General features: G+C 34.0%; 1 protein-coding gene and 2 non-coding genes across 6 annotated transcripts in view; 1 reads left to right on the top strand and 2 right to left on the bottom strand.

Moving 5' to 3' along the window:
* The window catches only part of LOC145254378 (D-aspartate oxidase-like), a 117,757-nt gene that overhangs the window by 67,590 nt on the left and 25,344 nt on the right, over positions 1–24,823 (bottom strand). For 3 of the 4 annotated variants that reach the window (XM_080113020.1, XM_080113021.1, XM_080113022.1), the window contains exon 2: positions 4,756–4,966. In XM_080113020.1, the coding sequence (XP_079969146.1) occupies positions 4,756–4,946 (191 nt within the window). In that variant the 5' untranslated portion in view covers positions 4,947–4,966. Of the gene's footprint in view, positions 1–4,755; positions 4,967–22,011; positions 22,150–24,823 lie in introns of those variants that run through there. The other variant, XM_080113019.1, reaches the window with a different exon arrangement.
* Positions 6,967–7,039, bottom strand: Trnas-acu (transfer RNA serine (anticodon ACU)). Its single transcript has one exon. It is a non-coding gene; the product is annotated as a tRNA-Ser (tRNA).
* Positions 13,384–13,456, top strand: Trnas-acu (transfer RNA serine (anticodon ACU)). Its single transcript has one exon. It is a non-coding gene; the product is annotated as a tRNA-Ser (tRNA).

Genomic DNA, 24,823 nt, shown 5'->3' with positions numbered 1-24,823 from the left:
CGCTTCGTCTGGATTTACTTTCCTCCTGATTTCCCAAAGCTGCTAACTTTCAACATGAAAGTGTTAAATCAAATAATTTTCAACCAATATTAATATGTACAGCACTTCAAAAGTAATATATATACGTGAAAATAAAAGCCATTATATATATATAACAACAAGCTCTTCGCCGAAACACGTGTTCATTAGTGAAAAATAACTTCTGTATTGCTTTACTTGTAAAAGATTTGTTGTTATCAAATTTTGGGGGTTTTATTACAATCCAAATGGACACGAGACAGTTGTCAAAAAGCAAATATATAACAAACTAGCAGGACCCGTTAACCGGTGTTGCCCGTTGGAAGCATGACAAATCCAGAACAAAAGCGTTAAAGCCCCCCCCCCTCGAAAACAAATTCAATTACGCTTGTTGTTAGTGGCCACTGCCGTCTCTGGAAAATAGCGGACACTGGCGGCCGTGGTCCAAACGAAATAATCTGGCTTCCACTTTCGGGCATTGTTTTCCAGTGACAGCTAGTGGAAGCCATTGTCTGTGATTATCAGCGCTGTTGGTTACTGGCAATTAATGTTGGTTTTGGGCGATAACCTGCAGGTACTGACCGATTCTAAAAAAAGCATTTAAAAGAAAACCATTACATACTTATTTGTCATGCCTTAATCAGTAAAACTTCAAAAACTTACGAAAAATGGTCCATTAGCAAAAAAATATTAAAAAATAGAAGTTTTCGAAGGTAGGGATTTTCACTTCATATGAACTCTTTAGATTGAGCGAAATCAGTGCCTTCTACATAGGACAATATCTTTACAGTCGACCATCGGTTTTATTCTCGATATACCGCACGCATTTTTTTTTCTAAAAGTAGCTCTATACATCTTCTAAATAATAAAATATTCAACAGAAAGTAAAAGTGATAAAAAGAAAATAAATATATAACAAATAAGTGTTTCTGTAGCCAATAAAATTTACGTTGAAACCTACCTGCATAATATTTTAGTGTTTTAACTTATTTGTAAGCGTTTATTCAGTTCTAAAAAGAAAGTGTCGACATGATAAGTCACGTTTTGAAACCTAGGTAATCGGCCAAGAATATGAAATTAAATCAAATCGTCAACAGGATTAGAAAATGCCAAATATAAAAATTCAAATATAGCATCATTAAAGGTTCGATAATTGCTCAAAAATGGAAAATTAAATATTGGTACACGTAAAAGAATTTTTTATTTTTTTAGGGTCGTTTTGGAAGGGGGGGGTAGTGGCGTGTCGGTATATTTTGTGCATGTTTACATTTTGAAAGAACAATGTGTGTTTATTTACATTTTATGGCAGTTCCGTCTGTGCAAGGAAAGCATTAGCAATGTGTGGTAAAATACCAATAATTCTCAAACCTTTTGTCAGAGCTCACCGTAGTAAAATTTGAAGTGTTTCAGTATTTAATTAAAATTTTTTTTTAGCAGAATTGCATTCATTAGAAGTTGATTTAATTTTATATATTTGTGCGATGATCGAGTGTTAAAATACGTTGTTATATATATTTTTTACTCATGCGTGTATGTTAACATGCTGAATTGTTAAAAATAAGTTGTCAGTATTTATGAAACATTAGGATAATTTTAAGTCTCGATAATCGGCCAGAAAAAGAAAATTAAATAAAATACTCCACAGAAACAAAAAGTGGTAATTATATATATATATATATATATATATATATATTTTTTTTTTTTTTAATAAAATACTAGGCGGAAGATTCTCGAGAGCTCTTTCGGCTATCATCTCGTCAGGAGTAAATCGATAGCAATCTAAATAATATTGTAACGAAAATAAAGAGTTCTATTGGGGAACTTATTTAATGTGCCAACGTACGGGGACATTAATTAAATTTATTTACGTTTAAAAACGATTAAAAATATTGGCACAACGAGGGAGAGAAAAAAAAAAAAAAAAAGCGGGAGAAAAAATTCAAAGTTCCCCAAAGAGAAACAATGCGTTTGATGTTTCTTTTTGCCGGCACAAAGAAGGTTGACGCATCGCGATAGAGACGGCCTCCAAAATCTTTAAATGGTTTTTGGAGTCCGCTCTATGTAGCACCTCGAACCAATCTATTTTATATCTATCGGCACAGCACGGGTTGTCAACCAAATGCTGATCAATAGCAGAGTCCAAGGCTGCAGAAGGAGGGAGACCACCAAACCCCATCCTCCCTTGTCTGATCTTCGATGGAACATGCTGGTTTATACGAGTCAAAATGTGCAAGGATGTTCGCCCAACATAACCAGCATCGCACTGGCATCTAAACTGATATACAATATTACTATTTTGGATGTAAGGCAAACTATCCTTGCGGAAAGACGGAAAAGCAGGTCTCGTAGTATATACCACACGCAAAGTCACCGAATTGAAGCATTCATAAATACTTCTTCGAATCTGTTTTGAAATTCTATTACTTCCCTCCCCAATCCACGGTAATTTCAAATAAACCGGGCATTTCAAGGGTCCAAACTTTTTAGGGGAATATATATATATTTTAGGGGAATATATATATATATATAACAAATAAGTATTTCTGGAACCAATAAAATTTACGTTGAAACCTACCTGCATAATATTTTGGTGTTTTAACTTATTTGAAAGAGTTTTTTTCATTTCTAAAAAGAAAGTGTCGACATGATGTCACACGTTTTGAAGCCTAGAAAATCAGCCAAGAATATACAATTAAATCTAATCATCAACAGGAATAAAAACCAAACAAATATATTAAAGTCTTGTTCCTATTTACAATGCCCCCCCACGGGACAGAGTTAGACACCAGGGTCTTTTTTTAATGCGGAGAAAGGAACAAAAATTTTAATTGTCTCAGTCTGATGCCAAAACGATTCTTTTAATTGTTTTATTTATTTGATTTTGTTGAAAGCAAAATCTTCCACTACTCGTAGTAATGATAAAATAAATTTTAATTTCAAATTACAAATAAAACTAAAATCAATAAATCTTCGCCCACAAGTGTATTTTTACGTTTGAGAAAAAGATCTGAACACCTGTTTACGATGAGCGGACGAAAATAATAACTCTTTAGTTTAATATTTAGATATTTCTAAAGAATCGGTAATTGTGTCGGAATCGGAAAAATATTGGAATCGCCCCGCCCCATAGTTGTTCCTATTTACAATGCCTCCCCACGGGACAGAGTTAGACACCAGGGTCGTTTTTTAATGTGGAGAAAAGGAACAAAAATTTTAATTTTCTCAGTCGTGGAGGATTTCTCCTCCATTGACAGAACAAGAAATTGAAGTGCAGCATCTGAAGAATAGATACTACACTTTGATCTTGACCCAAAGGCCAGCTGTTTTTGAGTGATTATTATGTTTGTATTTGTTTTTATAGCACTATTGCGTCCTGTAAGGAAGTTTTTTTTTTAGTTAGAATGTATTCTCGGAATCCACCATGCAATTATTTTACCGCAGTAACCTGTAAAAAGTATATTCCAGTTAACTGTAAACTTTTCAGCATCTACTATTAATCTGTTAGGTGAAAGTATACGATAGTTGCAAAACACTATCTCCTTCTCATGTTTGTACTGGGTTTCTAAATAATCACATGATCATTTCAGTGCGCTTCAGTAAATGCATAAGTCCGAAAAGAATATAATGAATGTCAAAAGAAGAAAAGTATGATTCCATAAATGAAAAAAAAGAAAGAATAAGTGAACCTTATTCATCAAACCGCGGCATATATGCTTTGTGCAAACATCATCCTTCGCTTGTAGGCAATCAAAATGAGAAAAGAAAGTGTTATCCTAATAAATTAGTTAATGTGAAAAATTAGATGTGTAAAGGGGAAAAATAAGCAAATATTTATTAAACCCCGACTGATATAGGAGTCAACAACTATTAGTATGTTGTTTACATTTGGCGGCGACGAACACAAAGAAAGAAAGAAGAATGTAGAAGATACATTTACTACTAGATGCTATAGTTGTATGCGTATGTTTTAGTGTTAGCAGAAAAGCTAAACTGCCATTAATTACGTAAAAGGGATAGAAGTTTCGTTAGGTGTTATTATATGTTCTAAATTAAGTGTGTAATAACTAAAATTGATACCGTGCGTGGAAGTATTTGTCCTAGCGACGCCATATTGTAATGTTCTGGAGTGTTCGTTTAGAATGATCTAATTCAGAAATGAGAGAATTAGCGGGCAACCGATCAAAGGCAACGGACTTTCCCAAGGGAGACTTTATAATTTTTTATTCTACTACGGGAAAAATAATGGTATACCTGCGTATGTATGAACCTGTTACGGGCGGCGTGAGGGTAGAATCTGTGGAACGTGTAGACTTCTTTCCAGTGTCGACTGGTGGCGGTGATAGGTCCAAATATTTACAGGGAAAAATAAGCACCCCTTCCTCTAACGATGGTGCGATTGTGATAGCGTTGCTCCTAGGATGTTATGCAGTATTTTATTATCATGAGAGCATGTGTCTGCAAAGGTGTTCGAAAGCTACATGAGATAGCTGTATTGAATTTGTATGTGGCATTTGTTATTGCAAACCTACGCTACTTTTTCCAGAGAGGAATTCCTGCGGCTATTTTATTACATACGGAGATAAATATAATCAAAGACAAGATAAGTTACTTTGATTTTCTACCACCATTTTGTTTTATTTCTTCTTTGGAAGTCTTTGTGGAGATTTCAAAAACATCGTAGCTATTTTCTTTTTTTTAATATAACTTTTTTTGTACAAGATAAAAAAGATAACTAACTTTATGAGGTGATTCGGCGTGTTCCCCATCCTATAAGGAGTCCAGAAACCAGCAGCCACATCAGTTGTCGTATAGGGAGAAAAATTCTCAGAGATGATGGTCACTTCGACATCGTCAATGGATTCCAAGATCCGCAAGGCGCTCGACAGGCCAATAATTCCGGCCCCGATTACACATACTTTACGAACCATTTGACAACTAGAGAATAACTCTGCAATAAAAAGAAAAAAAAAGAAAAAGGTGTTAAATACACAGATGATATATATATATATATATATATATATATATATATATATATATATATATATATATATACTTCCAGCCATATGTGAACTGAACTGGCACTGTAGTAAGTCAAATCGTCAGTTGTCATTAGCAATAAAGTAAACATGTTTGTAAAAAAGAAAAAGGAAACAAAATCGTAAAGGAAACGCATAGAGCACTTTTCGAGAGCTGGTATGGTTTATATCAACAATAAGATTTACCTTATCTCCGCTTGTGTCGAGAAGGAAAAAGAGTTTGAAGCTAAGACTTTTCCGAAAAAAATATCACGTTTCAATCTCATCTTGAAGCAATAACCTATCTTGCCACATTGCAAGGCTGTGATATAATGAAAGTCTGTCGGAATATATATATATATATATATATATATATATATATATATATATATATATATATACTAGCAAAAGTACCCGTAGTTGACTGGGTTCAAAAACAGCCTACAGAAAATAGACATATAGATGTACATAAGAATACATTGATACGTATGCTTTAACTTAAATAGGGATGGTATAATAAAATTGTGGGGTCTGCGTTCGCGCCTGGCCTCACTAGAATGGAAATATGTCACAAAGTTTAACAAGGTTTTTTTGATATAGATCCACAGAGTATTGTGATAAGTGTTTCAATGTGAACAGGTATGGTATAATAAATTATGGGGTTTATCTATTTTATTTTTACTTTCATCATATTTTGCTTTGGTTTTGATACCCCCAAATTCGAAGCTATCTCTTTACAACCCTTCCTTTTCATAACCTATCATACTTTCATAAATCAGATTCCATTTTCTGTAGGCTGTTTTTGAACCCAGTCAACGACGGGTACTTTTGCTAGTATATATATATATATATATATATATATATATATATATATATATATATATGTACACACACAAGTTTTCGTTTCGGTTTCGATTCAAGCTAATGCACTCAAGTCATATGGATGCATTTTTTTATTTTTGAAATCGCAACTTTATAATATATAAAAATCGATAGAAAATTAACTCTATAATAATATATACGAAATCTGCAAGAATTTAAATATCATATTTAAGCATACTTTACGACCAAGCTTTGCCGGGCGTTCGTGCTAGCTTAGATAAATACAGAGCTACAATAATATCAGAGCGTCTCCATTGACGCTGAACATCTACAGAATGCCAACATCAATGTATCACATATGAATGGGCCCCCTGTGGAATTTCTACAGGTCCATCTAGTTTCATGTAAAGATTAGTGCGAACACTGGCGAAGCGTAATTACCCCCTGTCATTTTTCAAGGAGGGTGTAACCGCGTAAATTAGAGATTTTCTTAGGAGTATTTTATTTACCTTCTCGCCAAGATGTTAGACATAAGGTCATGTGTGGGGTTGATGAAAGTGTTTCTATAACCCAAACTGGACACGAACTTGACACACGCACAGCTTCCAGTTCGTGTCGTTAACCACTTAAGACACCTTAATTCCCAGATTTTACAAAATAACAAAAATTTGACGAAATTCAATTCCGAACGGATAAATGACACGCGATAAATGACACGCGCTGTTATGTTTTTGTCTTCGACCCTCTTTTCTTTTTAAAACTTGTTACTGTTTAAAAAGACTAATTTTTTCCAACAAGCAACTAAAATTAATGAGGCCGCTAGAACAATCCCGGGTCAAAATATCGACTGCTTTTGAAGATTATATATTTAGTATCAGCGGCTGCGCCGCGTCGGCACACACAACGCCAAGTCAAACACAAAATCGAGTACACTCAACATCAAGTATACTCAACATCGTCCTATCATCAACGCTTACCCTGTGAACTTGGAGTATGAGAAATATGCACAAAACAAAATCACCGTATGCACAAAACAAAATCACCGCCCCCCAATACCCTAAGAGTAAGGATAATAAGTAGACGTTGGATAAAATGATGGTTAAAATTATTACAAACTTGCCAGGATTCGAACCTGGAATCTTCTGATCAGTAGTCAGACGCGTTATCCATTACGCTACAAGTCTTGTCCGAATGTCGGAAGATGTTACCACGTCTGTATACAGATAGTGCTAAATTCCATTGACATGGGCAGGTAACTTTTTCAACAATTGCACGAAACGGCCCCAAAAACGTTATTTCGGGCTTTTTGTGTGACTCGGCGTTGTTCGTTACAAACCATATATAGATAAGGACAATTTAGGGGCTCACACCTTTCAGGAAAAGTATTTTTCAATTCGGTGCATCCGTTCGAAAGTTTTATTAGTATATATATATACACATAAATAAATAAACATGTAGAATTTTATTAATAGTATATAGATTAACCAACTCAGAAGAAACTTGCGCATAATTAGCTTGTAAAACAATTCATTTTCAAGTATGTTCAGTTTTATACGCACTCGTTAAAAATACATATTTAAAAAAATAAAATAAAAACTTAAAAAACTTGCAGCAGATTTTCGATTTTCTTGATATTTGTTGCTGAAGTTAACACACGAGAAGAACAGGAATCGTTTCACTTGATTTTATCTGAATCAGGTACCCATGACGAGGGTTCGAAACAGCTGGTGCTGAGGTAGGTGTATCAGAATTTTTGGGCAAGTCGCCATTGCAAACATTTGATTAAATAGACTCTCCATGTCTACAAGCTTATAACGATATGAAAATGTAATTTCAAACCCTAATTTTTATTTCAATAAAATGAGCAAAGACCAAAATTTAAAATCATAAAAAGGTTTAATCGAAAAATATACAATATTTTTTTCATCGGTTTTCTTTAAAAAATTTTTAACGAAAATCAACAAATTTAATCGAAATCTAATAAATATATATAACTACCAAAAAATCACTTACCTGTTCAAAATTACTAAGCTATGGATGCTTCTATTCTACATGTATAAGAATTTGTCCATATTTATATATTATATTCCATCTATTTTAAAATCAAATGATTTTTAAACCAAGAGTCGCGGAAAAACGTCTTTTTGATAATTGCTTATTCGCCATTAGCGAACCCGGATGTTCGTCGATTTATGATTTATTATATACGGAAGCATCACAATGACAAAAATGATTATTTATGCCATTCAGCCTCAATTCCCTTTTGCATTTTTGACATATTTCATTTCAACTACAAAGAGGTCAGTATGTGCTACCATATTTGCAAAATTATAACATTTCATTCATGGATTTTAGTCGATTACTAAAAATTCGCTCTACCAAATTTCCATGTTTTTTTATTCTCGTAAAGAAATACATGATTTTTTTATTTAATATATTTTAATTCTTCTTTATCGAGCGAGTTTTTGTTTTACATATCTAAAAAAAGAAAACATTGAATGAAATAGAAAAAATTGTCATCAGCGTCTAATATTTACTTGATAATCTAAGCATAACATAAGCTTCCACTTAAAAAAAAAATCAACGTGTTAAAAAAAAGGTTTTACACTTTGGACGTAACAGGTAAATTTCCAAAAAACACTTCTTTTTTTTTTGTTTTAGATTAGAATATTTTATTTATTGATCTTCAATTTGTAATATATAAAACTTTGGTACGTAAATTAATTATTTAAATTTTAATAGACATTTAAAAATGGAGGGGATGAATTAAAAAAATCGTTTGTCTAAAATATTATATTTGGTTTATTGGAAAGAGCATAAAATTTCACATTGATCTTGACTCTGAAAATATCGTAAAAATTGAACTAATAGAAAAATTTTGATAGATTTTCAAAGTTTAAAAATTGAAAAATATTTAACTCGTAAAATTCCATGAATTTTATTACGTAAAAAAAAAATGGCTGCCTGAAGGCGCGCCGGCACTTTGTAAACATTGTTTTTTAAAAAATAAAAAAATAATATTTCTATTATTTTTTAAACAACTTTAAAAAGAGAAATTACGAGTTTTTTTAATATTTTATTCGCAGTTTTGTGTTAAGGGTGTCAAAAATTCCCCCCAAATTCTGATACATCTAGTGCTGAGGCTGCGTTTGCTCGAAAGCTTACACAAAAACAGTGTATGTAAGAAAATGTATACCGATGCAATATCATTTAAAGACCTTTGGCAACAGTCACGTGTTCCCTCGCGTGAATTATATTGAAAGCGACCCAATGGCAATAAATCAGAAGCAAGCTAATCAAAATATTGCAACTTGTCGATTAATACACACTGTGTTTACACTAAAAGAGAGTCATATTTAATCTATGAGCGGACAAATAAAACCTTTTTGGATACTCTGCCTTATATATATATATATATATATATATATATATATATATATATATATATATATATATATATATAATTACTTTTTTCAACATTTATTTAAACAGTACCAGCTAGTAAGCTTTGAATATATATATTGTATATAGCTACAAAGAATAATTTTTTTTTTCTAAATTTTAGATTTAGTACATACGGGGCAACGCTGAACAAAAAAATTAATGATTATTTTGGATTTTAGAAAATTCAGCTCTATATACAAATATTCACACATGCAACTTCTCTATATGTAATAAACTAGCAAGGCAACCAGCGTTGCCCGATCATAAAATGTGATATTTTAATTTATGTAGATTTCTTATTTATTATTATAGATCAAATTCTCTATTGATTATTATATTGTACCATTTATATAGTAGTGATTTCCAAAGTAAAAAAAACAAACTTATATGCCATCAGCTAGAATCGAAACCAAAATATTTAGCGCTCCAGCCTTAGTTGTTGCCGTTGAGCTATCATCAAATCTATGAGAACTATTAATGAACAGACTTTAACGTTAATGTATATTTATGCCCATGTAAAGTAACATGTTTAGTCGACTTATGAGGGGCGTGCAATAAGTAATGCCACTGACACACTTCCCATAGCAGTAGAGCAACGAAACTTGGCACAGTTATTAATCTTTCTCTACATAGGAACCACCCAGAGTTATGCATTTCTCCCATCGTTTAATGTAGCTCTGGAGACTGTTTTTGTAGAACACCCCAGGTTGGTCCTCCAACCACGACGTGACTTCAGAAATCAAAGCTGCATCATCTGGGAAACGCTTTCCTTTCAAAACAACTTCATGGCTGGGAAGAGGTGAAATTCAGGAGAGTAAGGAGGGTGGGGGAGGATTTCATAACAACACGCCCGTGCTTTTGATCTGGCGACATGCGAGTTGTGGACCGGAGCGTTGTCCTGCAGGAGGAGGGTACCTTTGCTGATCTTGCCCCGCCTCTTGATTTTGATAGCCTCCCTTAATTTCCTCAAAAGTGAAACATAATAAGCTCATGTAATTGTGGTACCCTTTGCCAGGAAATCTTTCATCACTACTCCGTCCTGGTCCCAGAAGATTGTGAGCATGATCTTGCCAGCGGAGGGCTCCACCCTTGCCTTCTTTGGAGGTGGTGAGTCCAAGTGCTTCCCCTGTATTGACTGGGCTTTGGTCTCTGGATCATAGTGATGGACCCAGGTTTCATCCTGTGTAATCGGTGTTTTGAAAAACTTTGACTCATCTTCTTGGCACATCTCCAAATTCATCCTCGAGCACTTGACGCGTTCTCGCTTCTGGAATGATGTAAGCAACCTGGGAATCCATCTGGCAGACACCTTATGCATATGCAAATGTTCATGAATGATAGTTTCCACAGACCCTTTACTAATCTTGACATCTTGGGCTATTTGGCGAATAGTAATGCGCCGATCTTCTAAAATGGCAGCATCAACTTGACGGACAGATGCCTCATCAATGGCAGAAGGGGGGGGGGGCGACCAGGTTTGAGAGAGCTGTTTCCACAGATTTCCGGCCATGTTTGAATTCACGATGCCAGCGTTTTACAAGGTCATATGATTGGACATTATCACCATAAGTTTCTTTCATTTCATCAAAAGTCTCCTGTGGTGTGCGCCCTTTCAAATACAAAAACCGGATCACTGCTCGACATTCAACAGGCGCCATTTCACACCTGACTCAGTTCAAACACATGTAAAACAGAAACCACAATTAGTTCAGAGCTGTAATTTGCCACATAACCCATAGAAATATAAATCATTGCACATGCAAAATTTCAGCTAGATCAGACAACTGGAAGTGGGTCAGGGGTATTACTTATTGCACAGTCCTCGTACGCCTACCAAGTTCCATTTTTTTCTATTTTGACCCATTAGCAGCTATTTTTACCAGCTTATGTACATAAAACAAAATGCAAATATGTAATAGTCAGACAAAATATCTATTTATATAAGATTTGTAAAAAAGTTTTTTTTGATCCCATAATATTATTGTTATAAATAAAATAAAATGAACATAAATTGTGGAGAGGAAACACAGATTCAACAATATTGTTATTGGAATGGTTGTGTAAAGTGGGAATATGTATCCTTTTAGTTCGTTGCCGAGCTGCACACAAAAAGCAAATGGCTACTCCCATGTCTCTGCTATATATAAACATCAGGGGAGATAACAACTGGTTACTTCCCGTCAAGGGAAATTACCCCTGGTTACTTCCGTTCATGGGCAGACAACTCTTATATCTGTACAGTTTAAACAAAATAAAGTGAAACGTATTTTATTTTTTATAGATGTCAGTCGCCACGCAGACCCTACAATATTATTTTTATGATTAAAATAAAATGTATTCCTTTTGTATGAATGTCAATTAATGCAATTTTAAAGACAGTGAAGATCTAATATTTCAAAATAAGCAAATTCTGCACTGTATTACGTTTAAAACCTGATTGACGGACAGCATCTCTATTTAAAAATGATTTAAGTTTTCTGTTGCGTTTTAAATCTCTTACAGGATTGTTTCCGTTTAATACTCACCATTGATAAAAATTTTGTTACTACACTGCCCTAACCATCACCACAAACAAGAAGGTAATGCCTGGGAAGACGGTATTATGACGAACGAACAGATACTACATACAAATATTTCGTGGCGGATATTAAACGAAAAAGACCACCCCATTATGTTTTATGAGCTATTAATATTTAAAAATATGAACAAGGTTAAAAAATAAAACTGAAGATATCTTTTCCAAACCATACTTATCGCTTCTTCCAGACAGCAGACTTTATTATCAGCGATTTGTGTCATCGCATGAAGAAGTTCACTAATTTGGATGTGTTTTTTCAAATGCGTATAAAATCATCTGTATAAAAATACTGATATAAAACCCATCCAATAAAAGTAACGATGACATTTGTTTTGTGGATTTCTACCAGTATTTTGTTTTATTTTCTAATGTTGAGCGATTATGAAGACTCTAAAGATAATAGCCCCGTGCCTGCCACTTTGTTGTCAGTTTAACTTAAGCGATCGACACTACTTACGTTTCAAACTTAATAAACACTCTAAAATAAGTTAAAACACGAAAAACGTATCCAGGTAGGTAGAAGAGTAACTTATTTTGTCTTTGGTAACATTTATTTGTAATTTATTTGTTTCTTAATCACTTTTTTCGATTTGTTGTCTATGGTAAAAATGCTTGGAATAAGGCAATAAAATCCTTATCACTTGTGCCACCTCCTAAACGATTCGTTGCAACTGAACTATAATTGAGCTACAAAGAATTGTTCAGTTGCTTGTCCTCGTAAAAAAATAAAGTTAAAGATAGTTTTCAATAAAAACTGATGGTGTTTACTTAGAATTAAATCTATTTTAAAATTCTAAATTGCAGAAAAACCTTTGATTTATGTACCCGCCAAGGAACGAAGATGTAATATTCTAAAAATCACGTAAATTGATCAAGTATTTTTTTATATAGAAAATCATCTTTTACAATTTTTAGCGGTTTTAACAAGAAACCGTTGCCATTACAAGACTGAACCTGATTTTTATAGTTCGAATTAAGTTGCCTCTCCCTTATTTATAAAACCTGGCAGATCAAAACCATACATTTCGCTTGGTCATAAAAATATATTTTCTTTGTTAAAGAAAAACAAAAAAAAAATTACTTGATTAATTTACGCGATTTTTGCAATCGTTGAACCTTCTTTCTTTGACGGGAATGTACATCAAAGTTTTTTTTTTAATTTCTTTGTTTTTGTTTTGTAAATAGGTTTAATCTATACTATTAATAAAATTCCAAATTCTTATTTATTTATGTATGTGTATGTGTGTGTGTGTGTGTGTGTGTGTGTGTACCAATAAAACTTTCGAACGGATGCACCAAATTGAAAAATTCTTTTTTTTTTCCCTGAAAGGTGTGAGTCTCTAGATTGCCCTCATCTATATATTGTTCGAGTCACACAAAAAGCCCGAAATAAGTGTTTTGGGGCCCTTTCGTGCAATTATCGAAAAATTTACCTGCTTATGTCAACGGAATTTAGCACTGTCTGTATACAGTCGCGGTAACCTCTTTCGGCATACGGACAGGACAGGACTTGTAGCGCAATGGATAACGCGTCTGACTACTGATCAGAAGATTCCAGGTTCGAATCCTGGCAAGTTCGTAATAATTTTAACCATCATGTCACCCAACGTTTACTTCTTACTCTTAGGGTATTTTAGTTTTTTCAGTGATTTTGTTTTGTGCATATGGGAATTTCCCACACTCCGAGTTCATAGGTTAAGCGTTGATGGTAAGCTAATGTTGAGTGTACTTGATGTTGAGTGTACTCGATTTTGTGTTTGATTGGGCGTTGTGTGTGCCGACGCGGCGGAGCCGTTAGTTTTAAATAAGCACCACATTTGTAATATATAAATAACCCAAAACTGATGTCCACCGACTTTTTCCATTTATTGCTGGCCCTACAATGACGAGCAATTCGCTTCGCCATTTTAACATTTTGATGCAGTTTCATCCAATCAAATTGAGAGGATTCCTATACAAATAACTTGCAGAATTTCATCGACTCCTCACCCGTCACATTGAGTTCTGATTAAATAAAATTCCTACACTTTGTTTTGGAATTGTTTGTTTGTTTCGAAATTGTGATATGAAATGGTTAAAAAGTTGTTACAAACTTGCCCTGTGCAACTTATACAAATCTGGGTGGACTAAAAATGAATGAAGAAAAAAAAAAAAAAAGAAAAAAAAAGAAAAATTGCCGCCTTATCTCTTTATATGCCAGCAATGTTAACACTTAATATGCGAATGAGATGCTCCTGGTTGGAGATAAAAGAGGCCTGATTTTTTAGAGAGTTCGATCAGCAGAAGTGCTTTTGAAATTAACAGAGTAATAGCAGAGTTGCGTTTTTGGACTAAGGAATTTTGGCAGCAGTGTGTCAAATCTAACAATTGAGACTTGACTAATTTAACCACATTCATCACATTTGAAAATAAATATATTTGGTGCTTATTCAGATTGGCACTTATGGCGATAAACAAAACTGAAGAAAAACTTTTATCGTATACATAATTGTCACGAAATAAAGATGGTACATTCCAAAAATCACGAAAATTGATAAAGTAATTTTTTCTTTATTTCAGAAAAATCAAATTTTACGTTTTTTAGCGGTAACTTGTTATCTCAGGCATTTGTTGTTGGGGATGGTAATCTCAATTTTTGAACTTATGTAAACTGTATATACGTGTTGGTTAAATCTGTATATTTTATTTTCTGCAAAAATATTGTCTATTAAAAACATAAAAATCATGTTATGTTAATAATTTATTGTTTTAATTCATAAGTTTATGTTGTATTTAAAAACATTAAGAAACCAATCGTCTTTGTGGGTTGTCTGCCCTTGCCAAGCCTCGCTTTCATTCAAGTATGGAAGCTATTTTTTCTCTCTTCTAGTGAACAATGAAAATTTGATTTTTGTGAATAAAAAAGTACTTGATCTCAAATTTTGTGATATTTTGAATATTTCATCTCCGTTACATGAATGGTAAGTACATCATACAGACTTTTCTCTATTTTGCTTTACTTAACATAAGTGCCAATTTGAATAAGCACCATGTATTAAAAAACACCACAAAATAAAACTAAATAAAAACGAGTTAACAAATTCGAGATTAATAACATTCATTTTTCATGTGTGATACAACATACGATACCCAAGGGGCAAAGTGTAATATCTGTTCTGATACTACACATCACTTTCTGTCCTCGATCAGTGGAGGAGAACTCCTAGATTGAGGCAATTTTAATTTTTGTTCATATCCAGAGTGTCCCTCTTTGGGGAGCTGGATTTTCCCCACATTAAAAACCGACCTTGTGTTTAACTCTGCCCTCGTGCAGAGGCAAGTAAATAGGAACCCAGTCCTCACCAACAATAAGTAATAACTATTTCAGCGACTAATATTCAATCAACTTACAAATATACAAGTGCGATATAAAAAAATCATTATATATTAGCTGAACACCCGGCGTTACCAGGTCGTACAATACGCTTCAACAAGATTTTTAAAATTTATGAAGATTACGTATGTATTATTATAGAATCAATTCTCTTTTGGATATTATATATTACAAGGAATAATTTGCCCGGTTGTCTAATTTGCAAACAATACATAGAAAAAAAAGAAATAATAATGATAATGTTGTTCATCAAATTCCGTCTGTGTTTGTTACAATATCACGTCAGTTTATATTTAGGCTTGACGCTCTTAAAAATAGCCTTTCTTCTTCTATAAATAAAAACGTATTTTTTACAGGGAAATATTTTACGTTACACCGACCAAGGTTAAATCTGTATAACGTAAAAGATTCCCTTGTAAAAATTCTTTTTCATCTATAAGAGAAGAAAGGCTATTTTTAAGGTCGGATTTTTTCGATACTAATCAGAGGAATTTCTGTACAAAACATATCTAAGAACACTGCCAGAAATATAAATTTCCTTTGTGTGAAAATAGCAAAAGATAGGTTCCGAAACGGCTGAGCCTATAAGGAAGGAACTCTCTCTCTCTCACACACACACACACACACACACACACACACACACACACACACACACACACACACACACACACACACACACAAGGTAATTTTATATAGTCGTAGAGAGAATAGATAGAGATTTGCTGATTGTCGTAATGTTTCTTACAATATTAAATCAATAAACAACAGCTACGTATACCAACAACACAGCAGGTGGCAGAGTTTATTTTTGAAAGTTAAAAGACGAGAAAACCTGATCAGTTTATCGATTGTTACTAACTGTGCCTAACTGATGTTGAACAAGAGTCTTTTAATTTAGATTTTGTTCCGCTTAAAAACTATTTCTATTTTAACTTTGTCGTCTGCTTTTAACCAAATTTATTACTAGCGAAACCTTGAAAATTCCACAGCGGTATCTTTCATACGTAATATATCGCTGCTGGGCATTCTGTGGACGTTCACCGTGAATGGAGAGTCCATGATGATATTGTAGACGTTTTGTTTAAATTGTAAAAATATTTATCTAAGTAATCTTGTCAGAATATATCTGGTTATTACAGTTTATCTCCAATGTCTTTATAGGAATATATGACATTGTCATTGTATGGACGCCCGGTGCGAACGGAAACCCCACGATATCATTATGCCATCAGAACAGATATTACTCTAGGATCATAGTAAGAAAACCAAGAAAGTATATTTTAGTTTCACGTACGTCTCAAAAGCGACATTATTTTTGTTATTTAATTTTTTTTACATTGCGTCTTCGGTGATCGGGAGATCCTATTTATTAAAGAAGACGATGGAAGATAGCATTATACGATCATTAAATTATCTATATACTAAAAAATTTAATGTCCGTAGTATGTTATCTCCTTCTATCCTTTTTTTTTTTATAAATAGGAACTCCGATAGAACAATTTATAATCAGAAAACCGTGACGCACGTATGTACATAGTACTTTAAATGTAATACGGTATTAATATATAGAATTTTTAAAAATTAAAATATTGGAATTTAAATTTAATCATTACGCTATTACTTGGCCATTAAATTATTTATTCAAACAAATTCTTATAGAAAATATAAATACATTTATACACCGTTACACACGAACTCGCACGGCACCAACTAAAATAAATATGAATACTCTTCGCTTGCAATATTCTTGAGTCACTCTGAACTTTTATTCATTATGAATTCTTTATTTTTCGTTTTACCAAACTGTCAATAAAGATGAATATATTTTGCACGAAAAAAAAACAAAACTTTGCAATTCTTTTAATTTGATATTGCCGTATCATTGAAAGATGAGAACATTGACTATTCTCACTCTACCAAGAGAGGTAATCAGGACATGAAAGCGAATCTATTAAGCACGCAAGAAACATGAATTATAGCAAATACATTGAAGACGTTGACAATGCCGCTGAAAAGAGAGTTGGCTCTCTTTACCGTGCTAGAAAAACTACTCATATCCGACAGTGTCCTGTATCTTTACAAAGACGCAATTCGCTCATGCATGAAGCACTGTTGCCAGATATGGGCTGGCGAAACTAACACTAGTTTCTCCCTCTTGGACATGTCCCCCCCCCAAGTCCCTCACCTAATATTAATCAAACTTCAACTGTTGTCCCATCGCTGCAATGTTGCATTTTAATGGAATGTGCTTGGGCGAACTCGTAGTACTTGTGGCCCCTCGATATACCCGACAAGCAGCAAAAACTTCTTTATTATAGAGATACCTAGATGCCGGAAAGTTCTCTACTCTAATAGTTTCTATCTCGAATCGCTAGACTTTGAAATTCCCTCCCGGTTTCCTGCTTTCCTGACTGTACTTACATGCAGATATTTAAATATAACGTGAACAGACATCTCGCTGCTCAACTCGCTACATAGTGTCCCTGTAAACTTGACCCACATAATAGCCACTTACGCCAAGGTGCAAGTGCCTTGTTTGGGGGAGAATAGAAATATTTGCTTGCATACATACATAAACATCAAAAGATGGCACAGAGGAGCAGGTTAAATAGATATACGTTTATTTATTGCTTGTCCTGCAAGACTTTTTCGTTCGGTAGACAGTCAGCGAAAAACTAAGCATCATTCTCGGGCCGCACGAGAGCCGGGGTCAAGTCACAGTGTTCTAAGTAGATCTGGGGATTTTATCCTTTTCCAAAAGGAGGCATAACCGTGCTTCCCCTAAAAAGATATCTTTGAAGGGAGATAATTTTGTGGTTCCTACATCCTCAACATCATTTTCTTTATAAGTAGGTCCTTATTTTTTTTTTATTTTAACAAATTTGACAAAATTCGAAACTGACTTTTTAAATTGATTTTCGATATGAATACGTAAAGGATTTCAGTCCTTATTTGCACGATTCAGATGGATTTCAGCAACTGTTTAAAGCCGTAAACATTAAACATTTCCTCATTTACTACACAACAAAAACTTGGATGTTGTAATTATTTTAACTTAATTTCAATCAAAGTTCTCAAAAATCAAGGAACCCTTTCTTGAGGTTAACTCGTGCGGCTCGAGAATGATGCTTAGTACGTTCAAAGATGGAGTACTGCTACCCTATCTGGGCAAGAGCTGCTAAAAACAACCAATTCTGCCTTGACAGAGTACAAAATAGACTTCGTAGCCTAGTGGGGGATGCCCTTTTCTCTTCCTTGCAACCTCTCTCCCAAAGAAGGGACGTTGTTTTATGTTATTTCCATGGGAAGTGCTCGTCTGAGCTCCAATCTCTGGTTCTCCCTCGCCAAAAACACCCGTCTAGCTGAAACCACTACCAGTAATTTTCCTCACTCTTTATCTGAGCCTAAATCAAAACGTAGATTCCATGAACAAAGCTTCTTTCTTAGCAGTGCACACCTGTGGAACTTTCTTGCGTTTGCCTGTTTCCAACCTGACTATAACTTGATGTCTTCAAGTCCAACATAAACAAGTTCCTGATAAACCGCCCCCTTAAGTAAGACACTTTATCAGATCTCCATTACTAACGATTACTACGATATTGTCTCATTGATTACTGTACACGCAATAACTCTTATCCCCGAGTGGCCTCCGGGCCTTGATAAGCGGTTACTTCCATGCAAAAAAAAAACTGCATAGATATGCGAATATTCCATTAGCATCCTCTTATTTCTCAACTGTTGAGTTAGTAAATAAGTTAGTAATATTAATTTCCCTCTTACTTATTGATCACTTAACTACGTTATAGTATATCGTTATTTTGATTTCTTGGTTAAAAATTCATTTAATCTGGTGGAGTATCCAGTTTAATGTTGTTACTATAGACAACATAACTTAGAGAAGGTGCACCAATCTTTGTAGAAGTCAGTGTATGGTAACCATACCGAGGGAATTTTATCTTGGCTTCGAATACCATGTTATTTGAATATTAGGCAGAGTTTACTTATAGGAGGAAAGTATCTCCATGCCAATTTGTCCTGACAAATCCCTATACAGAGAAATCTTAGACAGTCAAGAGTAGTGGCTAGTCGGCATTCAAGTTCTCTCTTCACAACTATAATAAAGATATCTATATATATTAATACGATAATTTTTTCTTCTTCATAAGTTTTGGTTTAAGCTGATGCACCTAAGTCATATGAATATATTTTTATTTTTGAAATCACAACTATAATATACAAGAATCAATAGAAAATTGACCCTATGATAATATATACGAAATCTGCATGGATTAAAATATCATATTTAAGCGTATTTTAAGACCAGAGTAGCCCGGTCGTATCTGCTAGCTTAGATAAATACTTTTGAAGTTTTAACAAAAGAGTTACAATAATATCAAGGCATCTTCATTTACGCTGAACATCTACAGAATGCCAATATCAGTACATTACATATGAAAGAGTCCGCTGTGGAATTTCCACAGGCTCCGCTAGTATACATGAAAACGATTATAATTTTTCAGAATTATTTAAAATTTATTTAATTAATTTAATTTAATGGTTGGATATTTATCGAAAGTTTTTGGCGGACATACAAACGCAGACACACAAACATTTTCGCTTTTATATATTAGATTGTTGGATATTTATCAGTAGATACTGACAGTGATTTGAAAATAGAATATAAGAAAACTCATTTAGACTGAAATTCAAAATAGAAGATCAAATATTTAAAAACATTTTAATTTCCGAAAACTGGAATTCTTTTTTTACACATTAAAAACTCCGCTTTACATTAAGCATTTGTTTGTCCAGATACAATTCTATTTTTTAATAAGCTGTAATATAACATAATACTAACACAAACGGCAGCGTCCCTATTTGGTCTGTTAGGTGATCGGATCGAGAAAGTGAAAAGAAAAACTTGAGTTTGTAGATGGATTGTTTACATACATGTGGCATTAATTTGTGTAAGAGTGGAATAGAGGCTATAAGAAGGACAAATTGGAGAGGACAGGTAGCCAAGTTGTTGAGAGAGAGAGAGAGAGAGAGAGAGAGAGAGAGAGAGAGAGAGAGAGAGCGTAAACGTTGAGAGTTCGTGTTGTAAATTATGGTTAAAGTTTAGAGGAATTGGTACGAATTGCTATACTGGAGAGACGTTGCGACAATTTTATTTTTTTCATTTATTCATTTTAAATTTCTTTAGACTCGTTTTCTTTTGGATGTAAATAATGTTTAGAGATTATTTTGTTTCAAACGGTTTTACAAAATTCTAAAGCATTTAAAATATGTTTGGTGCTAGAAAAAGATACAATGGTCGCCAACAATTAAAACTAAAAAAAGATATTAAAGTTTCTTTCTGAACGCTTATTTTTTTTTGCAGGATAAAAAATACAATTTAAACCAAATGAAATCGATAATAAAATAAATTTGTTTTTATATTAAAATAATTTTGAATCTTTTGTTTCAACAATTTCTATAACTTACCAAATTCATTATTTAATCAATTAAAAAAAAAATTACTCTGTGCAACACTAAAAAAAAAAAAATTACTCTGTGCAACACTAAAAAAAAAAAAATTACAGGACGTCTGTGACCATGCACAATGGCATGGAAAACCCATTTTCCTTTTTGTGGAATGAAGTACAGTTTTTTTCTTCAAAATTGTCACTTTCGACAATTTTGCAGAGAATCTTAGCGATGTGAGTAAGGAACATGGAGACAGATTCCATCACAATATTTCAGTGATGGAGAAAAGTTTTAAAGGAAAACGTTCATGTTGGCAAACTACTGCTGGAATATACAAAGGGAGGATGACAGTCAACACCAAAGGAGGAAAATGCTGTTTAAACTAACACTTGTTTTTGTTTTTTTATTCATATCCAGGGCTATTACAATAGAATATTCTTATCATTGTTTTGACTCTCGAGTATATATCCGGCACAGTTAATCAACCGAGAACCACATCACTCTGTATAAAAGCATATAAGATATTAACGGATACACACTCGAGAGTCAACACAATGAAAAGAATGTTCTGTAGTGATGGCCCTATTCATAACTAATAATAATAAAATGATTTATAGTAAATGAAAAATGGTGCTTAATCTAGAGAAATAAAGGTTAGATTTAGTATCAGGATGCTTTTCTTGCAAAGAAACGTCTTATGTGGCTTGTACTTTTTTAAATCTGAAATTTGTTGCATAGTGTTATCGTTTGTTTAAATAATAATAATAATAATATTAATAATAATAATAATAATAATATAAATAATAATAATAATAATAATAATAATAATAATAATAATAATAATAATAATAAAAACTATGGCCGTTTGTTTTGAATTTATTTGTTTCCTAAATCCATAATTGCAGTCTTTGATTTTATTCTGCTTAAAAACGCATAATTAGATACACTGTGTCTAACAATATTTTCGGTTGATGTAATTTAAGTTATTAAAATAGAAACGAGCAAAATTAAACAATGCAGATTATATTTTCTTTAAAAAATTTTTTTCGCATTCTTCGCAGTCAAAATAATAAACAGATTTTAGGCTTCAACTCCCCCCCCAACAAAAACAAACGCGATGTTCATCTAACATAACCCTAAACGATTTGTTTTGTATTATTGTTGTAGTTCTTAAATAGTGAATGAAATTCAGTTTCATCGTAAATCAAACGGCGTTCCATTTTTTAAAAAGCAATTTTAAAATCTTCAAATACTAAAAAAAATAAAAAATAAATAATTTATCAATGACAGTATACCCTTTCGTCAGGTCTCGCTTGCACCAAAGTGTACGATGTCACGTTTGATATTTACAAAGGCCACGATTAGTCCAGCTTCATTGTGGGGAGAATGTAATTAGCGACACTCTCTAAAAGAGAGAGAGAGAGAGAGAGAAGAGAGAAGAGAGAGAAGAGAGAGAGAAAGGGGGAGATAGAGAGGGGGAGAGAGAGGGGGAGAGGGAGGGGGGGGAGAGAGAGAAAGAAAATTTCAGTCTATTCTTTTATCTAGGAAAACTTTGCTACGAAGTCAGATTCTCCTGTGCCCTCTATCAAATGTCACATCTGTAGTTTTTTCTCATGTTAATCACCAAAACGTGACGAAAAAAAAAAAAGATACACCCATCTTGACCTACTTTCAAGTAAACAAAAAACAAAACAAAGGCTGCCGGCTGAACGTAAATAAATATGCGATACATGAATACAGAAGCGTTTTTTCTTTTGCTGGTTCCGTCTCCATAATCACTAATTATTATGTTCTGTTTTCCACTCCGACGCATTTACACACGCACATGTTAGTGTCATTTATTTATTTTTTTACCCTTATTCATCCCTAACAAAGTATATTGCTATTTGGACGCAAGGGGCTACTATATGGGAACATGTCTACAGGGGCACTGTGTAGGAGTTGAGAAGCGAGATGTCCATTCGCATTACATTAAAATTTCAGCATGCTAGAACAGTCAAAGAAACAGGAAACAGTGAAGAAATTCCAAAATAAAGCAGCAGCAGCAGCACGAGGGAAGAAGCCACCAGAGTAGACGGCCTTCCGGTATCTAGAGGCCTCTACTGTGAGCAGGTTGGATTCGGCCGCCTGTTTAGTTAATGGAGGGAGTATCAACGTCGAGGGGGGTACAAGTGCCACGAGCACGCTCGAGCATATTCGATTAAAGTATTTGTAAAACAGACGTAGATAAAACACTGCGAAATTGGAACCGAGCCTGGTATTTAAAGTTATATTCAACGCATATAACTACCTTGCCACTGTTTGTAGTATTATATATATCACCAGTGGCAATGTAACTGCTTTGGCTGCATAATAATTCTTAAAGTATTTGGTTATTTGTTAGATTAGTAGTTCGTCCGAGAAATGTTAGATATTTTGAGTTTAGGATCGCACACTGATCTATATTGTTTGACTTTTAGTATATAGTATTCAATTCTAACTAGAAATTAATGTATATACGTCAATGTAGATGATTTGTTTGGCGAATAAAAAGACGAGAGCGATAGAATGAACAAAAAGTCAACGTATCGGTATGTGTTTAGTAATTTGGTATAGTTTCTTGTTGCATTTAAAGTGTGCCTTTCACGTGCTCTACCCATGTGTAGAAAAAGGGGAAGAGAGAGAGAGAGAGAGAGAGAGAGAGAGGGGGGGGAAAGAGAGAAGAGAAACAAAAAAAGGGGAAGGGAAGAAGAGAAAGAGACAGAAGAAGAAAGTGGCAGAAAAAAAAGAGAGAAACAGGCAAAAAAAAAGAAACAGGCAGAAAAGAAAGTGAGGTAGAAGAAGAGAAAGAGAGAGAGAGGAAGAAGAGAGAGAGAAAGAGGAGAAAAAGAGGAGGAAAAGAGAGAAAAGAAGAGCGAGAGAGCGAGAGGAAAAGAGGAAGAGAGAAGCGATGCTTCCGTTCAGTCTCAAGAGACGATGGAAACCCTTGTAAGGGTAGTTACGCGTGAAATTCTGAGGCAAGTTTTGCGCAATCCCAACCACACCTCACTTGAAACGGCACTGGTTGGATCCAGTGGCAAGGAGAGGCCCAAGTCTGACTGGAAACAATGCCGAGATAAACGGAGAGCACATACAACACCTAGAATTCCCAAATGGCCACCCATTTGAGTACTGACCAGGCTCAACGTTGCTTAACTTTTGAAACTGGTGTGTCAATGTGATTATGCCGTACAGAAGAGAGAAAGAGGAAGAGGAAATGAGAGCGATAGAGAAAGAGAGTGAGCAGTGTGGTTTTATATTACGCGCGAAGTTTTGCAATACGCTGAGATGAATATTTTGGCAAGTTAGCAGTAGACGAGAGTTCAGAATATTTTAGAACGTTCTAAATGAAGAAGAGGAAACTGATGATTGCTGAACTGAGAGTCGATAACTCTTAAAAATATTCACTGGCTCAAACTGATCGTTCCATAATGTAAACGCACATGTCTGACACACGTTGTTTACGGTAGGAAATTCGAAAATAGATTTTAATTGCTAATTCATGTGCTTCAAAAGAGGCACATAAAATATCGATTCGAATGTATTTCTTGGCTATAACTGACGTTTATATATCAAAGTAGAGGATCGTGGTTTATTTTTGCTCCTAAACCAGATGGTAAACAGGATTTCATTGAATAAGTTATTAACCCAGAAAAGAACTTGTTAATGTACTGAAAACGTTACCTGCTTCAGTTGCTGTAAAACCATTCATTTTGAAATATATTACAAAGAAGATTCCATGAGCAAAGCTCCTTTCTTAGAACTGCACACCTATGGAATTGTCTTCCGTTTTCCTGCTTTCCAGTTGACTACAATATGGCTGTCTTTAAGTTTTTGATGAGCCGTTCCATATAAGTTAACTAATTTACCGAATTTCCATTACTAACTGTTACTGTATTGTCCAATTTCTACTGTACACACTTTAACCTTTATCCTCGAGTGGCCTCTTGGCCTTGATAAGTGGTGATGCCTATATAAAAAAAAGAAGCAAGTATTGTCATTAAATAAAGGAAAACGGTAAAATGAAGAACGTGTGGTTAGTTACAGGCATCGTAAAGCAGACTTCATCACTGAAAGATGACATAATGT

This window comes from Euprymna scolopes, chromosome 3 (assembly GCF_053919585.1).
Source record: "Euprymna scolopes isolate OS-2025 chromosome 3, ASM5391958v1, whole genome shotgun sequence".
Classification (NCBI taxonomy): domain Eukaryota; kingdom Metazoa; phylum Mollusca; class Cephalopoda; order Sepiida; family Sepiolidae; genus Euprymna; species Euprymna scolopes.
Note: the sequence above shows the minus strand (reverse complement) of the source record. Positions and strands in the feature narration are given on the sequence as shown.